The 21,253-nt window shown below is 41.0% G+C and overlaps 1 protein-coding gene across 5 annotated transcripts in view; it reads right to left on the bottom strand.

Annotated features, from left to right (window-relative positions):
- The window catches only part of CPM (carboxypeptidase M), a 28,303-nt gene extending 7,867 nt beyond the window's left edge, over nt 1-20,436 (bottom strand). The window contains exons 1-3 of one of the 5 annotated variants that reach the window (XM_040060987.2): nt 20,351-20,436; nt 19,825-19,981; nt 5,010-5,107 (exon numbers count right to left, since the gene is read on the bottom strand). In XM_040060987.2, coding sequence (XP_039916921.1) covers nt 5,010-5,107; nt 19,825-19,981; nt 20,351-20,404 — 309 coding nt within the window. In that variant the 5' untranslated portion in view covers nt 20,405-20,436. Of the gene's footprint in view, nt 1-5,009; nt 5,108-19,824; nt 20,028-20,133; nt 20,177-20,350 lie in introns of those variants that run through there. The other 4 variants (XM_040060989.1, XM_040060991.1, XM_040060990.1 and 1 more) reach the window with 4 other exon arrangements.
- Between the last annotated feature and the right edge of the window lie 817 nt (nt 20,437-21,253).

Genomic DNA, 21,253 nt, shown 5'->3' on the forward strand with positions numbered 1-21,253 from the left:
CCCACCTCTAGGGATACAACTAGACATTAAATTGCTCTGTGCACTTTCAGATGTCAGCTTCCTCCTGTGCCCCAAAGGGAGAAAGTCAGCAGGAAAGGTTTTCAGTGATCCTCAGAGGAAGCCTTGAAAGAAGAAGCGTGCATGTGTCAGGACATGGATCAAGGCTGCAGAAAAGGGCGCGACTGCTGCTTCTGTACACAAATCCTTTAAACTTCCTGACTCTGCCTGCTGGCAGGGCTGTGTCAGCACCCTGCTCAGCTACCACAGGGATTACTCCAGAAGCCCGAGGGGCAGCCAGTTAGGAGATTAAGGTTAGCTCCAACTGCACCTGTACTGTAATACTTTACTGCAACAGCCCTGGGTTTAGAACAGTGTTGTTACCACATGATAGAGACCTAATACCAGGGGACTATGGGTGGATGGACTCTGCCCCTTTTTATTATTAAAATTCTTTCCTTAAACAGAGCCTGGTTTTTAAGGTGAACAATGTTGAAAGAAAGATCCAAACCATCAGGTAGGACCTGTTTCAGGGCACCACAGTCTTGCCCATCTCCTTGCTCCAGCCCCGGCTGCTCCACAGGCCAGGTTCAGCATTCCAGGCACAACCCCACCTAAGGAAGCGGAGTATGAGCAGAGAAACCAGTAGGCCATCCTGGTTTCCCACTGAATTGCCACACTTGCAATATGTTATTTTTAACACTTGTACAGTGCTAATTATTACACACCGCTAGGACACACCCCACTGGGGTTGTCTTTGCTAAAAGATGCCAGTGCTAAAATGACTGTTGATGTGAACTGTTCGGCACACATCCCTTCATTTCTACGGCAGCAATCGCCTCGGACACCTGAGAAATACCGCACGTATGACGGGGAAGTGCAGTTCTCTGGTTTACCACTGAAGGAAATGGCAACATGAAGCCTGCTTTTGAACTAGTAACTAGCCTAAGTTGTTACCACCTGGACAAACTCCACTGGCTTCAGGACTTACCTTGCCAAGACATGGATGCTTTTTCTTTTCCCACTCAGAAGAGTGTGAAGAAAGATAAGGAAAAAAGTAACTGCAGCAAAGCAGTGTTAAAATGTGCTGAAACAGACCACAGCAACATCCAGCTTTTTTCAAAGTTAGCATTGAGATTTGATTGTTTTGAATTTTGAAATACCTGGTGCTCCCTTTGACCTTCTTCTCTGACCTTTTTCACATTACATCAGCTAATACTGAAACTAGGTGGAAAATAGTTCACTATGCAATAAATATTTTTTATGAATAGTTTGGGGGTGTTTTTTCTTTTTTACTTAGAGCAAATACTGTTTCCCTGCATATCACTTCAATAATATATTACACAGGACTGAAGACACAGCACAATTCCTTATAGCAAGTCATGCAGTATATGCAGTATTCTTTTTGTGGAACTGGATGATAAAAAAACAGCTTTTTTTCCACAGTGGTATTTTGATAGCGTAAATGCAGCTTCCATTAATTTTTTTAGAAATGAGAGTAAGAAATTCTACACAAGACTCATTAGCTAATTGTTTGGTGTTTTTTTAAGACCCCATTATATTGATCACAAATCAATCTACTCCAGTCCTTATTCACCTAAGCTGTAATATTTCAGGAACCCCTACTGTGAATATAACTATGTCTATATGATGACATGGAAAACAGGGTAGAGTTGCTTTAACTTATTTCACAAGATAAGGCAGCAGATAAACACACCCTTTCATGTAGGCTAGTCCAGACCTATCAGTACAGGCTCAGTTTCACATAACCAAAGAGGAAAAATACTACTATTTTTAATACTATTTTATACAACTGTATTATTATTTTATACAACTGTAAATAAATTAGTGTTTATTATGAATAAGCTATTGTATTATTTAATATTATTTGCATTGTCATTATTTTATATACTGAGAAAATAAAGCAATCAGAAGTGGACACTTTAGGAGAAAAGGAGAAAATCAGCACTGAGAAAGAATTTATCTTGTGATGCTCCAGTTACACAACTGCTACAGAAAGTTAAAGCCATATACTCTATACTTTAAACAGGGAAAGCAGAAACACACAGGAAACTTCCAGTTTGTTCAGATGTGCTTTTCCTCAAAGGGTTTCCCTGTAGTGATATACATGGTTGAGGAACAGCCTTCCAATTCGATCCTATTTGTTCAGTTGTACAGAATGGACTTCAGTCACTGGCACAGAGTGTCCAAAGGTGATAGTTACACTCCATTTATGACTTAGGAGTATTTAGGGGATTGGTTGTAGTCAATGTTAAGCAGGAAGCTTTCTTCCCCAGGGAGAAATGTGTGACTTAGAAGATCTTTCAAGTAAGAGTACAAGGCTGGGACAAGAGAGGCTGCTGTCTAATTCAGAATGAGAGCTGCCCCAGAAGATCAGGCAACCTCTCCCTCCCTGCAGACTTTATTAACATTTCATAGGCTTATGCATTTCATGCAGTCAGTTGATTAAAGTTTATTTGCCATCTTGATTAAAGTTAACTTAAATCAGTTTTAATTTGGCTCAGGTTAAACAAAAAGTACGGTTAAAAATGGTGACCAGCTCCATACAGGCAACAAAAAGAATGGGAAAAGTCTTTTGTTGCCTCTCAGTGGATCTGGGGCAAAAGTTCAATCTATCTGGCAACAGTGAACACGATTGAAAATCTTTTAAATCTTGGCTGGTTACATCTTAGACTATCAAGAAAAATGAACTGGCTTAAAAAACTAAATCTTTTCAGTTCTGAAAAAAATACTCCTTTTCCTGGTATTGTGTACTCACACTACTTTATTAGAACTTCCTTATTGGGCAGCTTTCCAGATAACCTAGATTTTCTTCCAGCAGCATGTGTGAACAGCCCCCACACATGTAATTCAGGTTCCGCCCCAACTTTTGTGTTTTTGGAGCAGTGGGCCAGCTGAGTCAAAGTTAAGTGTCATCTGCATGATCATAACAGGTTAGAAGGGCAGCATCACCAAACAACACTTGAGAACAGCTTATTTTGTACCTTTTGTGGAAAATATCACTGAAGCACAAAAGACCTGACTGGATCAATGAAGCCATAGTCCCACAGTTTCAATTTATGAAAAACTCTGGCATACAAGTTGAAGCTTTTTGTATAATTAGTGCAAAATTTATCCGCTTAATATACTGTAGGGGTAGTTGAATCTATCCCCAGTGACTAGTCCAGCAGAATCTCAGATTATAGGAAAAAAAACATCAAGTTCTCCAATGCTTCTCTATATGAGGAATTAAATTCCTGCCATCTGAAGTATATTTATGATCAGATTTAAAAAAAAACAAACACCAACTGTATGTTACCTGTATGCACAAAAAACCCCTCATACGGCAAAAATCATCATGAGGGCCTGAAAAGGAGGAATAGCTCTATTTCTGGAATGTTCCCTAGGTGTGAGCTTGGTCTGACAAACAACTGGAATGTAGGACGCCTTAGCTTGGCAGCTTCAGCATCAACCCTGCTCAGACCATCTGGCACTGTGTCTGACTTCAAAACAAAATCTTGCCTCATTTCCTCATGAAGTCAATAAAATGCTTAGACCCTAGGCAGTGATCTGACTTGCCAATCCCCAGCAACTCCCAGCCCTGTGGATGTGCAAACAGCATGTGCTTCCATGGTCAAAGCTGCCTATGCGTATCCAGCTGGGCAGTGATAGTGACAGGGGTGCTTCCTCGTGGAGACTCCAGTATGTGTGGCCCTTTGCACTCCAGAAATATTGGATTTGCAAGCCAGCCCATTCCAGATGAGATCATATCCTGCCCTCCGCCTCCTTCCCATCAAAGCCGGGTGATTTACAGTCCCAGGTTTGCAGTCCCCTTCAGCAGTCTGCAGGGACTGCTGTATGGAGCCTCAGTTCTTAGATGCCTTGGGGACACACACCAGGTTCCAGGAGCTGCAAACCCGATCTTGGGCACCCAGTAACAAATGCACCCATTTGACACCATGAATCAGCCTCCTCCCACACAGAGTTAAATTCCCAAGCAGCCAAACTGCCAGCAATACTTTGAGCAAGGCCAGTGTCGAACACGGTGAAACTAGTCTAACTTGGGGGAAGTTCTTGGCACATAATGTCACAAGTGTCTGTAGGTGTGCAAGTGCTCATGCACCATATATTGTTAACAGCAATAACTCGTGACACGTTACCCTTTGAACAGGATACACTTTCTACTACATCTAACTACCTTAGTTTTGGGAATTCACAGCGTGGCACATACATACACATATATATCCTGCTGCTCCTGTTAAATTATTTAACTTTCACATGAAAGACTGCATAAAAACATATTGTGTAGTTTAAACTTATCCTGAAGATGACTAATATAATCATGTAAAGCTAAAGAATAAAAGAAATGGAAAGCAAAAAAGCATTATAGAGGACAGTGAAGCTTTGATTCTTTCTAATTCAGATTCAAATACTGCACCAGGTAGACTCATAATCATAATTTCTCTTAAGCAAGCATTCTTCCCAGAGCAAGTTTATTGTTCTGGCATTGCTGCTTCTTTTGTGCCGTGTGTTATCTCAGGTGAATCTAGCTGTTTGTAGCTTAAGGTTCCCAAAATAAATTTTCTTCCTACAATAAATAATTTGATGCTTTGCAGCAATTATTGTTTAATCTTAGGATGTATTTGAAGAGTTCTATCAGTCATATTTCATGCCTAGGCAATAACAATGTACAAGCAAACTACTGCATCTGACTCATTGCCAGGAAACTTAAAGCCTCTGGGTTTACTCACTTGGAGAAGACAAAGCTCTCTACTTAAGGGAGGTCTTGAGCGTAGGACTGTAAGACTCTTCCCTATGATGTAAGGTCTCCTAAGGCCCTTCCCAAAACAAGGGAACTTTATTCTGAAAAATTCCCCAATAAATACAGACATTTTGTCTTCCTTGAGTTATGACATACCTCAGTAATAAGAAGCACATGTCTGAGAGAAGCTCAGTCTAAACCTCTGGTAATTGTACTTGGTATAAATGACATTGCAAAAATTGAAACGTACCTCATCCCCATGCATATTAGCAACATACTTGAATTCTGGAATGCCAATCTTATGATGGGTTGGAAACCTTCCCAGAACAAGAACCCACAGGTCTCTACCTTTAAAGAGGGGAAGGGGAAAAGACATTTTTCAAAACAAGTGTAAAAACATACAAGCCCTTAGAAGAATAAAAAGAGTTGGTCACTAAGACCACTGTACAAATTCTCATACTTCATCGGTGCCCACTCAGTCCTATACATAACGTATCAAAGTAGACTGGGGGGTTCTTTTATTCTATGAATATTTGAAATATTAGTTATAAGAATAAATATGCTTTGCCTTCTGCCCAAATCTGTAATAAATGCTTCAATTTCTAAAGCATTTAACCAGGACTAGAAAAGAAGGCTCTTTTTTTTGTAATAAACACTTTTCAAATTCAATTTATCAAATAAGATTAGTGTTTCACCACCACCCCCCTCCACCCAATTTTTAAATCATAAGGGTTTTCTGAAACATACATAGAAGTTTTCTTTATCACAAAGAAAGAACGCCTGGATTTGTACTAAAGACACAACACAAAAAGCTAAACATATTCATGCATTACTGCTCAGAAAACAGGAGGCATCAGAAAGAGCAGCATCAGAGACATATTTAAAATATATCTGCAGGGAAAGAATTAATAGCTACAGAAAGAGTATTAGTTAGGACCACTGAAGCTGCAAAAGAAGCTGAATTTTAGGTAACAAAATAAACATACATACATTTTGCAAGTCCACACTTTAATGGGGGGAAAGAAGAGGGCATTTTTGTTATTATTTTTAGTGATACTGTGGCATTTCAGATGTCATCTGCAAATCTGTGCTTCCCACTAGTCTGCTCAGTGAGGCGGAAAACTCAAGTTTCAATAGATGGCAGCACTGAAACTGGACCAGTTCCTTGATAATAGCAGTGGCAGCCTATAGATCGCTAATGCCTAGACCCCACAAGTTTGCTAGCTGTCCCCAGCTCCACACAGGGCTTGTTGGGACCCATGACCTGTCGAGAGGAACCCAGCCCCCACTGCTGCTTGCAGGAAAGAGGAACATAGGAACTGCTACTTGCAGTACTATGAAAAGCCTTATTTCCTGAATCTTTGTGGCTCATCAGATCTGAAGTAAACAAACTCTGGAGCATATCAGCTTCCCATTCCTGAAGGCATGACCCCTGTATTCATGTACGTGCCACAGCATTTTTGTTTTCTTTTCTAGCTATGTGACTGACTCACAGCAGCTATACCACAAGGGTCATGACTTCAGGAACATGAGAAAAACTTGAAGAGCACTGAAGCAACACTGCAAGATGCACTGAAACAGTTGTGAGACAGGTAAAAGTGAAGACAGTGGTTGCCAAACTAAATTCTCAGTTAACAGAATCAGAGTCACAGGCTTAAGATCAAGAAGCAGCAAGACAGTGCTGAGAGCTGACAGATTCAGCAAAGAGTGATCTCAGCATCCCCTGGTTTTACAGTTGCTCTTGAAGACATTGGTGTTCAACCACTATAACCATGCAATGCACAAAGCTGTGAGATGATGCTATTGACTCTTTCATTAAATGACAATTTGAGCAAGCAATCCATACCTTTAAAAATAATTTTGTGGCAACCAATTTGGTAAGAAAGCTAGTTATCTGGCTTTGTTATATGTAGAGACACTGTTTCATAAAAAATGAAAAGGCTTGATTTCTGTAAGCCTAGACAAGTTGCAGAGTGGAGAACCCAAAGATACTAGCTTTTAATCATATTCTTCTTCAAAAAGGAAAGAAAGAACATACAAATCATCTCACCCTAGCCCTTCTCCCCCCCAAAACCTCCAGAGGTCCCCTCTAATCTCAATCATCCTGCATCTCTGTGAAAACAGATGACAAGTCTGGCTGTAGTAGCATATGTTTGGAACTGAAAACAATCCTAGTAGTGAAAAAACTGTTATTCGTAATCAGGTGCGGAGAACAACCCCAGCTTACTTTCCAACTCTGCAATGTGTCATTCTCTCTACAGCTGTAACCTGGGGCAAATGAATTACCAAGGAAGTTCCTCCAGAACGCTTCTATGATTCTTTACCCTTATGCCCTCTAAGCCCTGCTCCCCAGCTCTCATTCCCTCTACTGGAAGGCAAGTTCAGACATCCCTCCTTGTGCCAGTTGCCACGTGGACTTCTGCACCAAGAGGAACACACCTGCTTACAGAGGTGATTGCAGCCTTTCCGCACCCAAACCTAATGGTGGCTGCTGCAAACCTACAACATTCAACTCATGAAGTTGAATCAAGTTGGACTCAAGCAAAGAGTCCAAGTAGAGCTAAAGTGTTCCTATCATTTAAGATTTTCTACAAATAATAGCGTATTCTGATTTCAAATTCAAAAATAATACTTTCAGTGTCTTGCCATCAGCAGTACTCATTTGTGCTGCGCTCATTCATGGGAGAGGCAAGGAAGAGCTAAGTATAGACTAACATTAAGTACAGATGTAAATTGGTCTTTCCTACATTAGTGTTAAGAGTGCTTAGGGTTTGTGTGAGGGCCATCACACGATAAGCAGTCCCATGAGCTTAGATACCAATTATTCCCTGGCATTTCCAGCTTGTAAGAAGTACTAAACCTTCAATTAACAATTAAAATACATTCCCAGGTCTGCTCAGCCTGCAGTACTGGATGATGTAAGGTTTCTTTCCATACGGCTGTAATTAACTACATATAAAAAGATTCAGCATATGGATGGTTTCCTTTAATCAGTAAAGCCTAGGTAACTCTGGTTTGGTACCTGAAGGGAACAGCTAAGCTTCCTCTCACGCTTTGAAAAGCCACTTCTCACTGCCAAACTGCCAAACCAAAACTGACATCAACTAATTCGTGAACTATATTTCAAGAGATGAAGACAAACGTGTGTTTCTAACTGTGTGTCTCAGGACAAGTAACAAGACTTGTATTGGAGCAAGGCCAGACCACACAGCTTCCAGTGGAATGAGAAGCCTTTTTAACATTTTATTAAAGTTTTCTAGCACTGCCACTGGTTCGCAACATAGTGTCAGTATTCTAAACAGATGTACAAAAACTAGTAATTAAAATGAAGAATTGAAACTGATCTCCAGACTTAGTAGGAAAGAAATCAAATCAATTTGTAGATGTTGGAGTCAGGATTGTGCTCCCTAGTTTTGTTCTGAACTTTATTTCTGCTTTTCTTCACTTTGTTCTTCGCAGTTTCATTTATGAAAAATCTGCCACTTCAAAGAAAGTTATGGCAAGGAAATGAAGTGAAATGACTGGGGAATGGCTCAGACCCACTTTCAGTACCAGTCAGGCTAGAGTACTGATTCAAGAGTTTGCAGGGAGGAGCACTTTGATCAAGAAAAAGCAATAGACTGACTACAGTCCTGGGCTGGCCATGAGCTGCACACTGGCTTCATGGGTAGGAGCTGAGGTCATGCTGATTTATGTTGAGGCAGCCCCTACCTAGAAAGACACAGGACAGAGAAGAGGAGAAGAGAGATTAACTCTCATTAGAATCCCAGAGCAATTGAATAAAACCAATCTCAGAATCATTCAACAGCCCAGGTTAGAAGGAACCTCAAGAGATCTTCTGGTCCAAGCCTATATGAGAAAGGAAACCTAGGTAAGGTTATTTAGCACTTGGTTCAGTTGCATCTTTAAAACCTCCAGTGAGGAGGACTCTACCTCATTTCTGGGGAAGTCATTCCAGTGAATGATTCTCACTGTAAAAAATTTTCTTATATTGAGATTAAATCTCTCATAGTGCAACTTGCACCCATTGCCCCTTGCTTTTTTCCCATTTGGCTCCTTGTGAAGAGAGAGGATCCTCTTTGTAGCCACTCTTCAAGTACTAGAATTCTGTGATAAGATTCCCCTCTAAGCATTCTCTTCTCCAGGCAGATGAGCCTCCTCGAGGCAACACTGTCCTCCAGCAAAACAGTACCACAGATAATGAAGGACTTCAAGAGTAATTTCTTTTGCTAAACTATCACCAGCAGCACCCTTGCCCTGAGGTACTCTGATTTGTCATCACCAATTCAAGCTGGAAAATCTAAAGCCATTTTGGAACTTTTCTTCTGCAAGGGGACTGCCCAACAACACACATGGCTTGATTCAGATTTTAACCGAATTTGAAGTACCAGTACATTACTTGTATAACCTGAAATGGCTAATCAGCATGACTGATGTAGCAGTATTACAGAAGTAGCCTTATAAATGTGAACAAGTATGTGATTTTAATCTAGCCAGACTGAGTAACACACCCCAAAATAAGCTACATACCTGAAGCTGAGATCAGTCAAACATCTGTAAGAAAACTGTACATCAAATTCTTTTGTGAGCATTTATCCTTACTTTCAGGTATACCATGGTCCACTGAGACAGAAAGGATTATCTGAAGACTTTGCCTGTAGCAGCACTGGCATTAGTAATGAACAAAGCTGATATCCAAGAAGAGCTAGGACACTTTTAATATATGAAAGTCTTCAAGGTATTTTAAAGAATAAAGATATATAGATGAATCACATATAACAACCAGGCATATCTGCCAATATTCAGCATGGTGCTTAGGTAAGCAGAAAAATATCCAAAAGAACCCAAGGTAACATTCGGCTACAGGTCTGTCACAGCCACTGAGTCACTATGTGGGGGTCACTGCTCAACTTAATACTTCTGGCCGCTTCCCACGGATCTCTTATTAAAGACATAAGGCACTCTCTCTCGGAAAAAGTAAATAGAAGCATCATTTTTCCACTATTTAATCAGTTCCTATCTACTCCAAGAGATTATACCAGTCACTCTAAATTAGAGTCAGCACCATATAAGCAGAACTGACAGAATAAACAATGACTCTAAAAAACACTAGATACTGTTTATTTGTATCCAAAGCACTTGAGAAAGGAAGGGAGTCAAAACAATTCATGGTTCACATGCTTGCTTATCTTTCTAAAGGTTTAAAAATCTGTAGTTGATTGGGACACCCATAGCTGCTTTGGACACTTTCACAAGACTTGTATCTTATGAGAATAGCAACCCTTTCTTTCCTATGTACATGTGAGTCATCACTGTACCATATCCAGTTCTCATAATCAAGTTGAACACGCTCTTTATACATAAACCCATGAAAAATTGCCAATGCAGAGCACAGTCTCTACAATAGTACCTTATAGGTTGTTTGAACAAAAATCAAGAAATAAAAATACATTTGTAAAAGCCAAAGAAAAACAATCCAGAGGCATGGAGTGCTCCCATTCCAAGGAGGCAGGAATTTGATTTTACCCTTCTTGTGGTAACTCCGCCCTTGACCCAAACCCTAAACTCCACCCCTGTGATACCCCACAAAAACCCCACAAACCTTCCTTTGCCTCGTCTTTCATCTTTGCCCCCCTCCTCATCCCCAGGGGTAACAAATGGATTTTCGAGCTCAATCAAATGGAGACCAGTCTCGTTTGTTCCCATGTCTGGCACCTGCACCCTCCCTGGACACGATGAACTCTGTTGCAACGCGACTCAACAAATGGTGGAGAATGTGGGCAGCCAGTGAGGACAGCACAACCGGCACCCTGTAAGTCACTTGCTGACTGCTACACCTTGCAGGACCCCCATCTTAAAAAGGAAGACTCAAGAGTACCACAGCAAGAGGCCAGGTTAAGAGTGACCTTAAAAACGTGGGGGTAAAAGGTTTACGGGGAGGGGAGCTCCCAGTAAGGGGACCGGACGATGGGACTAACATCTACCATCACTTAGCATTTATGAATGGTTTAGGTTTTTCATGGGAGGGAGTTTTTAAGAGCTACAAGTGGCTTGTCTACCTGCAAAAAGGACAACCAACACCACCTTCACTGTTTCCCTTCACTTTGCAGTCCTCATCATCATCCAAAATAGTAACACCTATAATACCAGTACCAAAGCCGAGACCAAACACTAAGGTCTACGTCCCTCGTGAAGAGGAGATTAAAGAATTGCACCCCTTCTGGTGAGAAGATCAAAAGCCAAAGGACATTGAACTATTAACTCATTAAGTAAAAATGCATTAATTTAATTCAGTATCATCAATTCTGTTACTTTATCCTTTGTGATTAAGTCTCAAATGCTTTTCTGTTACTTGTTAATTTAGCTTAATAATGTTCATTTTGGTTTTGTAAACTATTAAGTCATATTCCCAAGAATCCCTTGGTTATGAATTATTCAATGCCATTAACCAATTTAAAAATGGGGTGTTGTGCAGTGCTCCCAGTATAAGGAGGCCAGAATTTGATATTACCCTTCTTGTGTTAACTCCGCCCTTGACGCAAACCCTAAACTCCACCCCTGCAATACCCTATAAAAACCCCACCACCCTGCCTCTGCTGTTTTTTTGCCTTCATCCCCCTCCTTGTATGTGGGGGAAATAAATGGATTCTCGAGCTAATAAAACGGAGATGCGTCTGGTTTGTTTGCACGCCCGGCACCGGCAGCTGCACCCTCCCTGGACATGATGAACTCTGTTGCAACACGACGCAACACAGAGGGAATACTGGTTTTCCATAAAGGTATACTAACCTTACTCAGTATTGCTCACTAAGACGATGAGAACACCACACACACAGAAATAGTCTGAGCAGGCTTTTTTCTACTATTTACATTGACCAGTTTCATATTTACACCCAGAAACCGAGTAGACTATTTTTCCTTTTCACCAGATCTTGTTTCTATCACCACAGGGTTTTTAAACCTAGTTCTAAAAGGGTGTACTTTATTTTCTGAGAAAGCTGTGAAACTGGTATGCATCTTGTAATTTTCACAAAAACTATTATATACATGAAAGCAATGAATATTACCTGTTCACAGCAGTACCACTGGATCACCATGAATAAAGTGATTGCTTTGATACGAGGGAAGGCATCTGTGCCTACCTTATTCCTGTAATTTTCTCTAGCTGTTCTTTGGAAAACAGAATAACAGACCAGACTGAACTTTTGAACTGACACAGTAGAACTACATTTCCCATTGAGAACAGAATTCACTTTTATTTTAGATTTAGGAAAATGTTACTTTTTCAGATGTGCTCAAGCTGTGTTTAAATGCCCCAGGTAACTGCAAGACCACGGAGGTAGAACACACTGGTCAGGGGCAAAGAGGAGACATAACTCAACTGTCCTAAATCCACTGTGAGTTCAGCATGTTACATAAAACAGCTACAGCAATTTAATTAAGTAACTCCGACTGCCATGGTCTGACCTTTCCCATAATAAGAAGTAAGTCCTAGATATCAAACTGCAGAATCATCTGCTTAGAAACATCCTCTAACCTCTTTCTCACATTTGAGCCACAGCATAGCTTATAAGAGTGAACAGAGTTTTACAGGGAGAGTATTCTCTCAGCTGTGAGAGGAAGAGATCTACAGCCAGTCCAATGCTTTATCTTTTTCTGTGTACATTTCATAAAATTAGTCTTCTAATTAATAAAAAGTTCCAAAAACAGAACTTTCAGAAAGTTTAGAAATCACATGCACATTCATATTTCATTCAAAGAAAATTCCCAGCCCTAAAAACAACCTGTTCTACACAAAAACATGTACAGAACAACAGCCCAATGAACAAATGCTTCATTGGAAGAAATCTTGCAAACAATTAATTAATATATTATAAGTAGGTCTCCACATACTTATGTGAACACAATATGCCATAGCTACACACAGCAAACCTTTAATTAGGCAGCCCTGGAAATAAGCAAGGCTGGTTCCTTCAAGGATCTACAGCCAGAGGTCCTAGGCAGAAAGGCTGGGCAGAAGGGATGCAGGGCATACTGCCTTCTTTTGTGGCAAGTGAGTGGAAAGCTACTAGAAACACTTTTCTATTAAAAAGTCTCACTGTCTTGAAGTAGTAGTTCTCCTCAAGCTAAAAGGAGAGTGCAGACAAATTGACCATCTGGGTAAAACTGAGGCACAATATAGTTTTAGTCCATTAAGTAAGTTTGTGATCAGGATCACATTTCATTTACAGGGCTAAAAATGTATGCACAATGTTTCAAAATGCAGAACCCTACAAGGAGTGAGGGGGGAAAAACATTCATTTATGTCCATTGTGCACCACTGTTAGTATTTTGAGCTCTGTATTGTAGTTAGTTTTCAAACAAACAAAACCCCCAAACAGAAAATCTCTTACATATTTACTTCCTCAATAGCAGGAAAGGATATGGATACTGGATCCACCAGCTGCAATTGCTGATTCTATGTTACAGGAGCTCCAGAGCATTTCTGACTTCACAGGTATAAATTACAATATCCAGCAGTCAATTCTGCCTATTTCTAAACAAACACAAAAAGCTGCAAAGTCTTGCTGATGGAAAACAGGATGGCTGCAGCCTTAAGACCTTTATTGCTCTGAAAAAAGGTTGACAAATATATGCTGCAACCAGACAACTACAAAGCAAAAGGTAGAGAGGAAGCAGGAGAACCAGGAGAACAGATTTTTTTCCCACAAGGCTGATCTAAATAAATGCTACTCACATGAACAGTGTACTATTTTTAAACAGATCAGATCTTTCAATTTTGAAGTTACAACATGAAAATTTCAGTACTAGATAACAGTTTATATATGAGAAATGTTTGATCTATGTTATTAGGATATGTTCCCCTCACACTTTAAAAAAAATATTTATTTATTTAGGCTGGGACAGAAATCTCTGCTACAGCATGTTCCACAGGAAACAAACAAACAAACCTTCCCACAAGATTTTCTGCAATAAGTGTATTTAAGTAGGAGAGACCATAGAACACAAGACAAAAATGACTGACCAATATACAGCAAGTGTAAAGAAGAGAAGATAAAGTAAATAATTTTAATTTCACTGCAAGAGAATGGGAATGTGCTCAGAGTCAGTGACTGCATCTCCAAGAGTAATGTCTAAGGTTATCAATCTTTTGAGCATCTGATGCTTTTTATATATTATTCATGTAAAAAGCACAGTTACTGTGCTTACTGACAGGAAAGCAAAGTTAATTCTTGTTATCATCAGATAAAGTCTTAGTACTTGGCTATTGCAGGACTGATTGCACACAACCTACTTGCATCACATCACAGGAGTCAAACTGCTAGAGGATGCAGCCAGATAATAGATGAATCTATATTTCAGCATTGAAAGAATTTTCAGTTTCAGTCAGGACAAACACAATTTAGAATATAGTAATGGTGACTTCTATTTAAACACATGACTTAGAGCAAAACTCAGTTGGGAGCTGAAGACTTAAGAATACAAGCTAATAACTTCTTGTTTTTAAAGTCATGATTCAGCTTTCACTAGATAAACCATGAAGGAGCCTATACGCCTTCTCAGTTTTATTTCCCTTTTCCATCACAGTGACTCATATAATCTGCTGCAAATAGAGTCTACAAGGCTATTACTATCAAGCCCATCTGTGAACCCAAACACTTTTCCAATAATAAAATGAGCATGTAAATCTACTTAGAATCTTGATAACATACATTTATATGCCACACATACTGTCAAAGACAAGAACAAAGATGGTTTTGAGGAAAGAAACAAAAAAGAGCAAGTGACACATAACAGGCAAAAAGCTTCAGAAGTGGGCAAGCATGGATAAGAATTTAACTATCACAATAAGTTTTAGAATGCCCATTTTTACATGGAACACTGGACTGGAGCCAAGCAACTTTAGTATGATTTATTACATGGGGCCCTCCATGGGTGGAAAATGTCTCATTCATTCTTGTTCCTAAAAATGACCTTTGAGAAACCTCAATGCTTATATTATCTGTACACACCATACTTGCATGATGAGCCTGTAAGGAAATTCGTGGGGCAGAGATAAGGAGGAGGAAAAGGAAGAAGAGACATTATCAAGGATTGGAGACAAGAGGAAAGTCATCTGCAGCAGTCAAATGGAACAAACCTAAGGTAATAATCTTCTACACAAATATATCTCACATAATTTAACCACAGAAAAAATAACTGCAATATAGTCTTTAAAGACAACACATTTGCTATGGATTTTCATCTAGGTAATTTATTTTTAAGACAAAAGGAATCCTCTCTATTACCTTTCATTTTCCTTCCTTCTTTTAAAAACACTGGTACCCATTTAATAATGGGTAACACCAAGAAACTTACCTTGAAGTATAGTGGGCTGTATATAACCTTCTCATTCTATTTTTCTGCAGTGCCAGAACCCCTGAGCCAACTCAATGATAATTACAGTAGAATACAAACATTTTCTGGATAACATATTTCATCCTTGCTTTCTCCAGCAGTAAAACTTGCTTTCTAGTACTTCAAAAAAGTAAAAACATCCAGAATATAAAAGTCTGTCATATAAATTCAATAAATTGCACTCTACCATTGGCGGTAGTAACTCAGGCTTCTTCCATACTGTGTCACAATAAATAACTTTAAATGAGTTCCTATTTTTCCCCAGCTACATACACAGACTATTAATGTGTAGATGACACAAGAGCACTACCTGGCCTTTTATTATTAAATATTTTCACTGAAGTGCAGTGAACCTTAAATCAGCACTCCCCTCTTCAATAGCCACCCATAAATGCCTACAGGTACAAATTGCACTGTATCAGAAGAGTTGTGAGATTTGACCTTTGGCACATTCCTCACTGATGTTGGTGAGGAATGATGGACGGGTTCATTGCCTAGGTTTTCTATTGACCGCATTACCAGGCACACGTTGCATACAGCGCTACCCGAGTCCTAATCCCTAGCACGCCCTTTTGCTGAAGCCACAGATGCTTATCAGATGGAAACCTGGGCATGCTCATTCCCTCCTGTTTTCCAAGGAGGAAAACACACGAATGTAGGCAGGAAGGAGACATAATGTGCTCCAACAGGCAGTTGAATCACTGAGAAACCCGGCCTGCTGAGAGCCCTGCTGAGCACACCTTCCCTGTCGTCCACAGCACAGCCCACGCACACAGTCACAGGCGAGTCCTCCACAAACTGCAAAACCCACAGCAACCATACACACACCCCCTGCACATTTCAGCCTCTCTTGTTTACAGAGCAGGGATAGCAAAATGCTGATAAGCAAGACTCACTACCTAAAAACAAATTTCAAAAAATTCCCCTAAAGACAGCAAAGCGTTTAAGATTAACAGATAGAATGTGTCCATCCAAGGGCAACAGAGAGAGCAACTGAATATTGCTGCCCACTAAGCCACTTAGGTCTCAACCAAAGCAGCTTTCAGGGCAGCTCTTTTGCAAGGTATTCCTGAGAATTTCTAGTGGAATCAGAACAAAATCTGGCCAGTTTGTTTTATGCTTTTGTCTCTCCAGTGATAAAATCTGCCAAAGGGATATTACTGTATAAAGTCAATTTTGTAACTTCACTAGGTAAAGACAGGGTGGACTTTAACCATACACAACCTTTCCCTCAGTGAGCAGAATCTGGCCTGAGGATGTTTACAACTGTCCCAAGCTGACTGGAATTCTAAAAATGCAGACTGGCCTCCAGAAAATCTAGATCTAAACCAAGCTGTAATTAGCACGCTATCACTTTATCTCAATCCAGAGTGTATCTGAAAAGACTTTTTAGTGCGTGGATCTACTACAAAAGTTACTCCACTCTTCCAGTACCAGGGTGTTCTGGAGGACCTCCTAAGGAGGTCATCAGGTCTGTTAGAGTCCTTAAGTCAGCTTCCCACCACCTTCATTTTCTTTTCAAAGAATAACAGCAGTACTGTACCTTGAACAATTAAAAGCCACAGATCATACACATACATTGACTATTTTCCTTTTGGTAATGCACTCTAAGGTTTGCTTGCTCAAGTGTCAGTCTGTTTTTCACTGGGGTGGCATTAGGCAGGATGGGTTAATGTTTTTACACCAGGTCCCACTCTCCCATCCGAGACTGATGCAGCTCTGCAGATTCCTCTATTACTATAGAGTCACACACTGTTCTGAGGTTGGATGGGACTGCTGGAAGTCACCTGGTCCAACTCCTCTCCTTAAGCAGGGCAACCTACAGCCAGCAGGCCAGGACTGTGTTCAGACAGCTTTTGAATATCTGCAAAGATGCCCCCTGAGCAGCCTGCCCCAGTGTCTAGTCAACCTAATGGTGTCTTTGTAAACAAGCTGGGAACATATGGATTAGAGGAACAGACTACAGTAGGGTCAGAAGCTGACTGGACTGAACAACTGGTGGTTCAAGAGACAGCAAATTATTAGCAGCATTCCTCAAGGGTCAGTACTGGGCCTGATGCTGTTTAATATATTCATCAGGACCACAGCTGCCATTCAGAGGGCCCCTGGTAAGATGAAGGAATTTCTTGAAAGCAAACTCATGGAGTTCAACAAAGATAAATGCAAAATCTTGCACCTGGAACAAAAGAACCCCCTATCTGGATTATCAACTCAAGAAAATAAACCCATACAGGTACAGACTACAGACTGGCTGGGTTGCAGCTGTGCAGCCTAGGAGCTGCAAGGTGGCTCAGGTACCCAGGGACTCTGTAGAACCTCCACCCTTGCCGATATTCAGTAGAGTGGAGAGGGCTCTGAGCATCATAATTAATTTTCGAGTGAGCCTGGCTTTGAACAGGAACTCAGACTAGATAGCCTCCAGACCTGAATGACTTTATGATCTGCCTGAAGCAGGTCAGGCTTCTGACATGAAGAGTGTTTAGATACTTCTCTTGAACAACTATATGCAATCACTTTCTGAAGTGGGAATACACAGGTCGCTAGCACCCTCCACAACTGGGCTTTTAAGAGTGAATTTTTATATCCTTGCAGAGCTCTAGGTCTACACACACTGACCAAAAGTCAGGCCTTTACTTCACCTTCTTCATAATACAAGTATAGACAGCAGTATAAAATACTAGATTATCAGATAAAAATTGGAATAAAACATAGATTAACAAATAACATGGGAACAATAGCCATGCATTATAATAGTAAAATAATGTCTGTTGGCTTTATAGGCATTATTTTGATCCATGGGATATTGTATTCATCATCAAGAATTTTCATGTCACGAATATCAACTTACTACATCACATTGATCTCAGTTTTATAGTACTTAAATTAATTTCTGTTTCTCATCATCAAGAAGTACATTTTGCTGTCATGGTTTAGCTAATTGGCATAAGGACAACACTAGTAAACCCATACAAGCGTGTGCACGCAGAGACAGTCTTGCTTGTGTCAGCTTAACTGAGAATAGAGGAGGAGGACCTCAGGCCATGGACCAAAATTGAAACTTCATTTTCACCAGAACCCTGTCACCACTGTTTTCATACAACTTTCTTTTAGTATGAGCAAAAACCCACCCAAATTAGACCCTAATTCTGTACTATACCATACCATATTCCAGGTAACTCTGAAGGCTCATTTCTCAACAAAGGTAGAAATCTCTTAATATTAGGAAACACTGAAAGAAGAACGGAACACTAAACATTTTTCACTACTATTCTACTTTACATGGCACTGAGAATAATAACAAGGAAAGACCACACATTTCTCAGAGTTTGGCAAAGCAGAAGGCAATATATCAAAATCCGAAAGATATTTCAGTGCATAGCTAAATCACAATGAAGAGATGGTGCTTTTCCAGTTTTTATGCTGATGGAACTTAGACAAGTAGAACACCTCATGTTATCAGCTTTCAGATATCTAGATATGTAAAAGCCAAAGTTTCAATCTCTCAGGCTGGATGAAAGCTTTTTGCCTACCAGTACAAAGATAAGCAAGCTGAGTCCCTGGCAGAAAAGTCATAATCTAGTCCTATCATCAGAACGTAAGCTAAATTCTCTAAAGGTATGAAAATGAGGATGTGGATAATTGCTAGTTTGTACTGAAGGGAACTGTACTTACAGGAACTAACCTCTTGCATGGATGAATAACATAATCCAATCTAATTCTGCCTTTGATGGAACCAAAACCAACACAGTTTAATAACTTTAAAACTCCTTGTCTACTTTGAGATACATGGTAAAACAAGGGAGAAGGCATGAAAATGTCTGCATGATCACCTACCAAGAAGAATACAGATTTTTGGTTTTTTTTAAACACAAGTGTGGATTTGATAATAGATTCTACAAATGTCTCCTTCCAGTGGTGACAAATGGGATTAGAGGACGAGATGATGTTTCTGAAAAATGGATTTTCTATCTAGTTTTACAGCTCTTCTCAGAGTGATTTAGTTTCTTGAACTAAGCAGTTTGGTTTTTGGAGTGTGTTGGTTTGTTTTTTTCCTTAAAATTAAACAGATGTACATTAAAGTCCACATGCTTAATAATCATTAATCTTATAATTCTCTTTTAAAAAATTAGCCACTTCCCCCTCCAAATTTAAGGTAAGAAAGTACCAATCATAGAGTGATAAATTAAAATACCAATACAAGGTCAGAAAGGTGATTGTTAATTTCAGTACATTTTCCTGTAAGGTTTGAGACTGAAATCCTACTCTTCATCTACGGTACAGGACCTTGTATCACGAAGGTATTTTTAACACAACCAAAGTTAGAAAACACATGTCTTTAACCATTGTGCCACCCAGAACGGGCACTTGGCAAAGGGGTCCCGCACATTCTACGCTCCATAAAGCCGGTCCTCTTTCTGAAATTGCCACTCAGGACGTTTCCAATTCTCAAAACCGTAAGGGAGAATTTTTATCCTGACGACACGTAGGATGCTTCAGCCAGAGTGTGTTATTCACGCTTAAGCAAGAGGAAGATAAAACTTCACAGAGGTTTGTTAGAGCAGCCCCGCCGCCAGCAAGCGCCCACGAAACGCCACCTGCACCCACACCTGGCCCGCTTTCATTAGAACAAAAAGCCTTCTCTCCGCTCGTCCTTCCACCTTCCTTACCTTCCACCGATCGCCCGATGCTGTGCAAGTGGGTGAGGGAGGGGTGCGCGGCATGAACCCCCCTCAGGTACTTCTCCAGCTCCTCGGTGTGGTGGTACTTAAAGTCCAGCGTGGCCGCCGCAGAAAGCAGGCAGAGGATGAGGATGCCCCCCACGCCCTAGAAAGAAACAGACGAAGCTCCCTCCGCGGGCTTGTCGCCGTGCGGCGGCGGCAGCTCCGGGGCAGCGGCCGGCCCGCGGAGAGCCCTCCCTTCCTCTCCCCCTCCCTCGCCCTGCCGGGAGCAGGTGCCGCAGGTGCCGCCCGCCCTACCCCGGCTGCCGCCCGCATGCTGCCGCCGCCGCTCCGCCACTGCCCGCCGCGCCGGGCGGGGGCCGCCATCCCCCGGCCATCCCCCGCCGGCCGCGCCCGGCCCCTGAGTGACGCGGGCCCCATCCACTCGGCTCCGGCCCCGGCCCGCCCAGGGGCACACGGCCCTCCCCTTGGCCCTTGGCCCCTCCCTCCGTCCCGCCTGGCCCGAGGCTCGCACCTGGCGGGGCCCGGCTCCCGGGCGGGGCGGCCCCCAGCGCTGCCCTCTTTTCATCCGTCCCTGCTGGCCTTTCCTCCTTTTCCTTACAGGAGGGGGTGAGCGCTGTCTGTAGGGATTAAAATACCCCAAACAACAAATCGGGGAGAGGTGCAAACGTCCACGTTTTGACTTTCGGTGTTGTTTCGATTCGCGAGAAGGGTCGTTAAATAAAAGCCAAGCTCCTCCTCAGCACCTGTGTGGTCCTGGCGTGTGATCAGGACGGCAACACCTGGGGCCCAGAGACAAAGCCTGCTGCATGAGCCGTGAGAGAATTTATGCGCAAATCCAACAAAATCTCTACCTGGTGCTATTTTTGCTTTGGCTTGTTTTGTTTAAAGATGGGGTTTTAATAGGCTCGTATTCACATACTAAAAGGACTGGATTCTATCTACAAAATTAAGTGCTTTTTCTTGGTTTTCCACTAATCACATTGCCTTGGGGATATCTTGGTCTTGGGATTTACCACAAAGACTTTTTCATCACCTTTTGTTGTCTTGAAGATTGAAAAGAACTAAGAGAAAGAAAGTTAAGCTGGCTTGCAGCAATGAAAATTAGGATAGTGTCTGCATTTATTTTAAAATATGAATGTGGATATAGCTGTGTATTAGAATACAGCTACCGGCAAATTCTGTATAATTCTACTGAGAAAAAAGTTATAACTACCAGTGGGGTTTCATCTGCTTTATCCTGAAATTTACTGTGCTGGTTAATGTCAGAAAAGGATTTTAAAGGAAGTGAACCTCTGAGCCAATCCCACATAGCGAGTTCTGTATTCCAAGTAGAATATATTATATTTAACAAAAATTCTTGTTAAACAAAAAATTACTGTAAAATTTAAAAGTACCTTTTTTTTTTTTTTAACAT

The sequence above is a fragment of the Hirundo rustica genome, chromosome 4, assembly GCF_015227805.2.
Source record: "Hirundo rustica isolate bHirRus1 chromosome 4, bHirRus1.pri.v3, whole genome shotgun sequence".
NCBI classification, from domain to species: Eukaryota; Metazoa; Chordata; class Aves; order Passeriformes; family Hirundinidae; genus Hirundo; species Hirundo rustica.